Source organism: Salpingoeca rosetta (assembly GCF_000188695.1).
Source record: "Salpingoeca rosetta unplaced genomic scaffold supercont1.31, whole genome shotgun sequence".
Lineage (NCBI taxonomy): Eukaryota > Choanoflagellata > Craspedida > Salpingoecidae > Salpingoeca > Salpingoeca rosetta.
The window spans coordinates 376,255-384,910 of record NW_004754903.1 but is presented as its reverse complement, the minus strand read 5'-3'; the positions used below and the strand labels follow the sequence as shown (position 1 = coordinate 384,910).

General features: G+C 57.0%; 2 protein-coding genes across 2 annotated transcripts in view; one reads left to right on the top strand and one right to left on the bottom strand.

The window, feature by feature from the left end:
- The window catches only part of PTSG_09745 (uncharacterized protein), a gene marked incomplete at its 3' end in the record, with an annotated part of 5,437 nt that extends 3,384 nt beyond the window's left edge, over window positions 1–2,053 (bottom strand). The window contains exons 1-5 of the mRNA XM_004989043.1: window positions 1,623–2,053; window positions 1,322–1,347; window positions 1,038–1,128; window positions 635–757; window positions 250–363 (exon numbers count right to left, since the gene is read on the bottom strand). Coding sequence (XP_004989100.1) covers window positions 250–363; window positions 635–757; window positions 1,038–1,128; window positions 1,322–1,347; window positions 1,623–1,820 — 552 coding nt within the window. The 5' untranslated portion in view covers window positions 1,821–2,053. The remainder of the gene's footprint in view (window positions 1–249; window positions 364–634; window positions 758–1,037; window positions 1,129–1,321; window positions 1,348–1,622) is intronic.
- Window positions 2,054–2,097: 44 nt separating this feature from the next.
- Window positions 2,098–8,656, top strand: part of PTSG_12917 (uncharacterized protein) — a 7,020-nt gene continuing 461 nt past the window's right edge. The window contains exons 1-10 of the mRNA XM_004989042.1: window positions 2,098–2,372; window positions 2,703–2,876; window positions 3,350–5,371; window positions 5,566–5,629; window positions 5,850–5,992; window positions 6,265–6,370; window positions 6,642–7,187; window positions 7,484–7,581; window positions 7,746–7,807; window positions 7,996–8,656. The exon at window positions 7,996–8,656 is cut by the window's right edge and continues 461 nt beyond it. Coding sequence (XP_004989099.1) covers window positions 2,257–2,372; window positions 2,703–2,876; window positions 3,350–5,371; window positions 5,566–5,629; window positions 5,850–5,992; window positions 6,265–6,370; window positions 6,642–7,187; window positions 7,484–7,581; window positions 7,746–7,807; window positions 7,996–8,656 — 3,992 coding nt within the window. The 5' untranslated portion in view covers window positions 2,098–2,256. The remainder of the gene's footprint in view (window positions 2,373–2,702; window positions 2,877–3,349; window positions 5,372–5,565; window positions 5,630–5,849; window positions 5,993–6,264; window positions 6,371–6,641; window positions 7,188–7,483; window positions 7,582–7,745; window positions 7,808–7,995) is intronic.

Below are 8,656 nucleotides of genomic sequence, written 5' to 3'. Positions count from 1 at the left end.
AGTACAGCACACACACACACACACACACACACACACACACACACACACACACACGTACACGCATGTAATCAGCAGACGTGATGGTGAGAGAGGTGAGTTCAGAAAGCTGATGGAAGAGAATAAGCGTTCGTTCTTTCAGTCACGCACACACATACCCACATCAAAGTACACTACATTGCATCACATCACGCATACACACACACACACACACACACACACACACACACACACACACACACACACACACACCTCCTGGATGTGCTGTGCGATGAAGACGACGTAGACGCAGACGAAGCCAAACTGGGTGACCAGCAGCGCAGCGTTGACAATCATGATGCCGGCCCGCCCAATCGCGTGCTCGGCCTGATGGCAGTGATGACGGTGGTGGTGGTCGTCGTCGTGATGTGGGATGATCACGTGGGTGGCGGGGACGGGTGAAACAGAGGACGATTGCATCAGCGTGTAAATACTGACGACTGCAAAGGAGGCGTACAACACACACATGCACACATGCACACATGCACACATGCACACATGCACACACAGACGCACACGCACACACATGCACACATGCACACATGCACACATACACACATGCACATACACACGCATGCACACACATGCACACACGCACCAGTTGACCGTAGGAGAGGCGGGTGATTTTGTTCTCGGCGCACACGTGCTGCTTCGTCTTGACGAGCAGCAGCATGCAGTGCACACAGATGGACGCAATAAATGCCAGCAGCGCCGTCCCGCCCTGTACACATGTGTGTCATTCAACAAGAACGTGAGCGGCAAACAGCAGTCCAACAAACTAGAAATAACACACACACACGCAGACGCGCACACACACGCAGACACACACACACACATCCACACACACACACACACACACACATTCACACTCGCAGACACACACACACACACATTCACACTCGCACATACACACACACATTCACACTCGCAGACACGCGCACATACACACACACATTCACACTCGCAGACATGCGCATACACATACGCAGACACGCACGCACCACGTAGCCGCCCTGGGCAAAGGCGAATGGAAGGCTGAGGAACCCGGCACAGATGTTGCCCTTCAGGAAGTTGATCAGCGTCTCGGTGAAGCTGTTGCATGTGTGTTGGCCAGAGCATGCACGCGCGCAGGGTGGGTGAGTGTGGCACACAGCACAGACTAGTCCATGTGTGCATGAGCACGTGTGTGTACGTGTGCGTGTGTACATGTGTGTGTGTGTGTGTGCGCGCGCGTGCGTGTGTGTACATGTGTGTTTGCAGGAGCAGGTTGCATTGTGTCACGAACCTGGTCATCTTGGTGCCGACATGGTGCTGTTTCAAGCGCGCAAAAAGAGGCACATCGCATTCACTTGATGAGCGTACAGTGTTGACACGGACCGGCAGTCTGCCAAGTGAGACACACACACACACTCTCTCTCTCTCTCACTCACTGACACACTCACACTCACACACTCACATACTCACACACTCACACACTCACACACTCACACACTCACACACTCACACACGCACTCACGCACTCACTCTCTCGCACTCGCTCACTCACTCACTCACACTCAAAGCATGCGCACGCACAGTGGGCTTACCGGATCGAGCTCCTCAATCGTATCCTCGCTCTCGTCCCCTTGGCGGGACACAGAGCTGATGAGAGGCTGTGAGTCATCGTCGCCACCACCGCCATAGTGCTGCTGCTGCTGCTGCTGCTGCTGCTGATATGGGGTCTGGATGGACGCACCCCCTGTCCCAGTCCCAGACAGCAGCGCGTTGCCTTCGTCCTGCGACATCCCCTTCGTGCTTTTCCTTCCTTCTTCGCTTGCTTTGCTTTGTTGTTGTGGCTTATTTGTGGCTGTGAGTATCTTTGAGTGTGACTTGGCTGGCTGCCTGACGTTGGTTGGTTGGTTGGTTGGCACGTTGATGGAGTGGTGTTGGGTGGTGTTGGAGATGGAGGTGCAGTTGTTGTGTGTCTTTGAAATGATCTCCTTCTTCTTCTTCGCTTCTTCGTCTTCTTCCTTTCAACTGCAAAGGCAAATTTGACATTGCAAAGGCAATTTTGCCTTTGTCGCAGCCGCACAAACAACAACAACGCACAAACAACCACCAAGAAGAGGCCTGTTGTTGTTTTGGGGCGTTGTGCTTGAGCTGGGCTGTCTGTGTCTGTGTTGTCTCCCTTCACGCTCGATACAGACGCATACAGACGCACAGCGCTGTTGTTCAACGACAATGGCACGGGTGCACTTGATGGCACCGGTGTTGGTGCTGCTCACGCTGTTGCTGGCAGCGACCCCATCTCAGGCACAAAACTGCAGAGGCATCGACGAGCTGTGCGACGAATGCTCGTGAGTGCGCGCAGACTTGTGTGCGCTTGTATGTGTTGGTCTCTCCTCATCGCGCTCGGCTTCCTCGCTTGCCGCCCTTGCTTCGGCTTCGCTTTCATGCTTCACGTGCCCCTTTGGTTGTGCATGGCTGTGCATCCCTTGCTGTTGTTGTTGCTGTTGCTGTTGTTGTTGCTGCCGTTATTGTGAGTGATTCTCCATGCGTTTTGGAGCGCGCAAAACGCTGGCCCGCACCTTTGCACCTTTACATAGTTGCGCCTTCGCACTTGCTCCGTCGCAACCCACTCACTCACCCCCTCCCTCCCGCTTCGCCATGTTCTTCTTCTGCCACAGAGGTGGTGATTGCGAAAAGTGTGCAGACCCCTACTTCCTGCTGGACAACACGTGTGTGGAATCCTGCGACCAGGACACGGAGCAAAAGTACTACATTGTCGATGGTGTTCGCTGTGACCGCTGCCACATATCATGTGACTCCTGCACTGGCCCAACATCAAGCAACTGCGTCAAGTGAGTGCCATATGTACGTGTCTGTGTCTGTCTGTGTGTCTGTGTGTGTGTGTGTGTGTCTGTGTGTCTGTCTGCGTCTGTCTGTGTGTCTGTGTGTGTGTGTCTGTGTGTCTGTGTGTATGTGTCTGTGTCTGTCTGTGTGTGTGTCTGTGTGTCTGTGTGTATGTGTCTGTGTGTCTGTGTGTGGTTGTTCGCCTGATTTGCATCACCACCGTTGCTGCATGGCTGTCTGTGCCTTCTTGCTGTTGGTATAGCTTGCCAACAAGACTTGAAGCACACGAACCATTCACACGAACCATTCACACGATCCACATGTTTCCAACTCCCTCCTCATCCCTCCCCACTTCCTCTCTCCTTTCTCCTCATCCTTCCCCCGCCCCCACCTTCATCCTCACCCTCCTCGTTGCTCCCTCCATCCCGCCACCTCACAACCCCCAAACCCGAATCCGCCGCTCCCTGCACAACCACAACAGGTGCAAGCCCAGCTATGGGTATCTGTACCGAGGGTCGTGCATTAGCACGTGCCCCGTGACCACGTATCCGACCGGCACCATCAACGACGTCAAGGGTCTGCAGTGCATGTCGTGCGACGACGGGTGCGGACGGTGCAATGCAACCACGTGCATCGCGTGCGATAAGGGGTACTACAAGCAGGCGTCCGTGTGCGTGCGTGCGAGCCAGTGTGCAGATGGCAGTGGCCCCATTGATGGCAGCGACCCCAATCTCGGTGGCACCTGTGTGCCGTGCGCAGACACAACGCACTGTCGCACATGCGACGGAAGGGGTGCTACCGACTGCACGCTCTGCGATGCCGACACGTTTCTGCAAAATGGCACGTGCGTGTTTGCGTGCAACGCCACATATGCGCTTGACAGCACAGGACGCGAGTGCCTTCCCTGCAACACGTTTGAACCCGGCTGTGACACGTGCACCGCCCTCTCATCACCACCATCATCATCGTCGTCGTCGTCATTGCCGAGCTCGCAGAACGTGACGTGCACGCGGTGTTTGGGCGGGTTTTATCTCGACACCACAAGTTCACTCTCGTCCGCTGCCTCCCCCACGTGCCGGGAGACGACCAAGTGCAATGCGTTTGAGAAGGCAACGGTCCAGGCCACGCGCACCACGGACGCCGTGTGCGTATCGTGCGTGCTGTGCAGTGCTGGTACTTACGCAAGCAACGGCTGCCAGACGGTGAAAACCCGTACAACCTGCGACGCGTGCACTGCAACGTGCTCCAACGAGGGCGAGATCCTCGCTGGTCTGTGCACCCCGACCACATCGCCAACCTGCACATCACCATCATCATCATCATCATCATCATCACTTGTACCGCCAAACGGGTACACGTACATTGACACGACGTTCACGCTGTCTGGCTTCACCAACGCCAGCACCGTTATTGGCAGCGTGACTGCAGACATGACAAGCGCCATCTACGCTGCCTCGCCCTTCTTCTCGCTTGACGTCATCGTGCCTGCAAGTACGACAACAACAACGCCAACAGCAGCTGTCAACGGCAACGGAGCCAGCGCCCTCACTGGCGCTGCTGCCGACGCGACAAACGACGACGATAATGTCAATGATGATGATGATGATGATGGTACGAGTGGCAATGGCTCCCAACAGCAACAGCAAGAACAGCAACAGCGGCTGGTGGCGGTGTACGATGCCACGTTGCTGACCACCACATCGCTTCGCGTACACGTGCGCGCGAGTGTGCCGACAACAGACATGGCTGATGCGCGTGCGGACTTGCTCTCGTTTGCCATCACGCAGCCCTTTCAGCAGCTGCTAGCCAATTTGCCGTCGGCGTATGCGTCCATGTTTCTAAACGTGGACACGCCCACCTCCACCACCACCGACATTGTGCCGCGTGACGTCAGAATCGCCAACACGACATCAAACTCCATCCGCATCGAGTGGACGCATGTTCCGGCCGCCGCACCCGTGCGCGTGCCGCGTGCGTATGTCGTACACGTGGTGCGCGAGTCTGTGGGAACGCGCCTGTCCTTCCAGACGACCCAGTCCTACATGGTCCTCTCGCGGGATCTGTTCCAGCTGACGGCGGGCGAGTACGAGGTGGGCGTGGCCGCTGTCCTTGCCGACGACCAGGACGCAGCCATCGGGCCCGTGGTGCTTGCAAGCACGACCGTGCCCACGTGCGACAGCAACTGCTTGGAGTGCACGGCGACGGCATGCGTGTCATGCAACACCACGCAGGGCCTGGTCCCCAGCGGCACCACGTGTGTGTCCGCCTCAACCGCCAACACAGGGTTCTGCGTGTCCCTCGGCAGCAGCGAGCTGTGCGGCGTGGCGTTTGTGTTCACAATCATCGGCCTCGTCATTGCGGTGCTGCTGCTCATCACCGCCATCTACTTCCTGTGCACGCGCACGGCCGTGCAGCAGAAGCGGGACGCTGCGGAGTGGCGGCAGTTTGAGCTCGTCGACGTCAAGTACCTGCCAAAGTGGTCGCAGGAGGACCACGACACCCGGTGAGCAGTCGTGGTGGTGGTGGCGGTGGTGGCCGGGGGGGGGAGAGGGGAGAAGAGGAATGTCGTGCAGCGATGAAGGATAGGGTGTGCAAGACCTGTCTTGGGGGGGGGGTTTTTTTTTTCCGTGTGCATGTATGTACCGATCTGTGTCTCACTCACCTCGTACCACCTCTCGTCATCACCATGACCATCAGCGCCGGTCTGTCTCAGTCGCAGCCGCTGTCGCTGCCGGAGCTCGAGAAGGCGCTCTCAGCACAGGTGATGGATGGGCTGAGTGTTGTTGTTGTTGTTGTTGTTGTTGTGTGTGTGTGTGTGCGTGTGTGTGTGTGTGTGCGTGCGTGCGTGCGTGTGTGTGCGTGTGTGGTGCGTTGAACCCACGGACCAGATATCAATGGCTGTGTAGCCGTATTCATGCTCCGCCGACCAAGACCTCACAACACCACCGAACCACCACCCGCCATTACCTCACCACCGCCAGGTTGACCTGACTACGGAGTACGAGTCCATCCCGCTCAACGCTGCGGATATGGACGAGATCCCGCCCGCGTGCATGGCCAAGAACAGATTTGTCACTGTCCTCCCAAACAGACACACCCGCGTGCCCCTCAGCGCAAAGCCAGGGTATGATGTTGTGTGTGTGTGTGTGTGTGTGTGTGTGTGTGTGTGTGTGTGTGTGTGTGTGTGTGTGTGTGTGTGTGTGTGTGTGTGTGTGTGTGTGTGTGTGTGTGCGTGTGTAGGCTTGCTTTGCCTGTCACTCCTGTTGTCAACAGCACCCTCAGCCTTGCCTCACACTCATTCACGCAACTTCACACTCACACTGACACACTGACACACACACACACACACACACACACACACACACACTGACACACTGACACACATTAACGCATCAGGAGCGAGGACGGTGCTGATTTCATCTGCGCGAATTTCGTGCGCAGTTTCAACGACGACACACACGCGTATATCCTCACGCAGGCGCCCATGAATGAAACAGTCGAGGTGGGGTCAAGCCCCTTGTGATGAGAATATGATGATGATGATGATGATGATGATGATGATGATGATGATGATGATGATGATGATGATGATGATGGTGATGAAGATCGTGCTTGTGTGTCTGTGTTTCTGTCTCTCCGTCTCTCTGCGCACGTTTTTTCCCTCCTCCTGTCTTCCCGAACTTACATTTATCTCCCTCACTGCTGCCTGTTTCTTCCCCCCCCCTTCCCACACACACACAACACACACACACACAACACACACACACAAATAGGACTTCTACCACATGCTGTGGGACCGCAAGGTGTCGTGCGTGGTGATGATGTGCCGGCTGGTCGAGAACGGGTCTGTCGTGTGCCCGCGCTACGTGCCCACGCGCTCGCACAAGTGGAGCAAGATTGCGGCGCCGACAACAGACGGCCTGCTGGCAAACAGGTCCCGCGTGCTTCGCTTTGGTCGCTTCTCTGTGCGTCTGATCAAGGAGACGACAAACGAGGTGTTCACCATGACGCGTCTCAAGATCTCAAACCGCGCCGTCGGCACGCGCACGCTCACCCACCTCGCCTACCACGTGTGGCCGGACGCCACGAAGATATCCGTCACTGCCAAGGACCTGATTGCGTTTGTGCGGCTCATTCGCACCGTGCACCGCCAGCACTCGTCCCCGCTCGTCGTGCACTGCACCTCTGGCGCCGACCGGGCTGCGTGCGTGGTGGCCACGGACATGATCATGCGGCAGTGCGACTACGCCGGCGTGGCAGATGTCCTCGGTGCCGTCTGTCGCATTCGACAGGACCGCGGCGCCACATTCTCAAACGCGGTATGTGTGTCTGTGTGTCTGTGTGTGTGTGTGTGTGTGTGTGTGTGTGTGCGTGTGTGTGTGTGTGTGTCTGTGTGTCTGTGTGTCTGTGTGTCTGTGTGTGTCTGTGTCTGTGTGTGTGTGTCTGTGTATGTGTGTGTGTGTCTGTGTGTCTCTCTGTGTGTCTGTGTCTGTGATTGTGTGTGTCTCTGTCTCTGTCTGTATCTCTGTCTGTGCAGATTGAAATCCACTGCTTGTGGCCTTTCATTCGCTCACTTGTTTCACACCCATCACCACCCATCAACCACACACGGCAGGCGCTGTACGGGCTGCTGTATGACGTCGCTCTCACATATCTCCGCATGCGAAAAGATGACGCACCAGACGCACACAAGACAAACCCGGCCTTTGAAGGGTGAGAACACAGTGCTTGTTATGTCTTTGTGCGTGTGCGTGTGTGTGTGTGTCTGCCTGTCTGCCTGTCTGTCTGTCTGTGTATGTCTGCGTCTGTCTGCACCTTGGTGTGCATGATTGCCCTTGCTATTCCCCACCCCTGCTCACACCCATCACCGCTGCCAGCATGTCAACTGCGCTGTCGCCGAGTGCTGAGCGCCGACCGTCATCGCTCATGGGGTCATTCGGTACGAGATACCACCTGTTACTATGGCTGCAATTGTTGTCCGTGGTCGTGATTGTTGTCTGCGGTCGTGGTCATGGTTGTGGGCTGCAGTGGCTGGGTTGTACCCCCACTGCATACACTCACTCACGCTACGCTACACTACACTACACTACACTACACTACATCCGCACGCCAACGCTCGCTGCTCAGACAACCTGGTTGATGAGCATGACGGTGACACTGCGACGACGACAACAGCGATGACAATGACGGGTGGTGGTGATGCGGCACACACGTTTGCATTCTCCTCCGACACGGACACCCAAGATGGCGACGGTACCAGGCAGCAGCAGCAGCAGCAGCTGTCCATCAGGAGCAAGATGAAGCAGCGCACGCGCCACCGCAATGGCAGCAGACGAAGTGGTGGTGGCGGTGGTGATCGGAGCAGGAGGGGTAGCGATGATACTCGCTTGTCGACACAGGCGGGCGCACAGCTCTCACGGCGCGGCAGCAAGCGAAGCACAAGCAGCCGCAACAGCAAAGGCAGCCGCAACAGCAGCAGGGGCAGCAAGGGCAGCAAGGGAAGCAAAGGGAGCAAGCGCAACAGTCGACGTGGTAGTCGACAGGCTGTGGAGGAAGAGAACTCCCTGGACGAGGATGACACGGATGGCCTGGAGGGCGTGGTTGTCGTTGGAGAAGAGGGGCGGAGCTCTCGCCGGGCGAGCGGGCAGGACGAGGTGCTGCAGAACGCGTTGCTTGCAAGCATTCGCGCGGACGCCGAGCGGGAGCGTGCGGCCTTTCTCCGCGAACAGCTTGCGGTTGTGCAGATGCAGCGGGAGGCAGCAGAGCAGGCCTCGCTCGTCGGGGACGT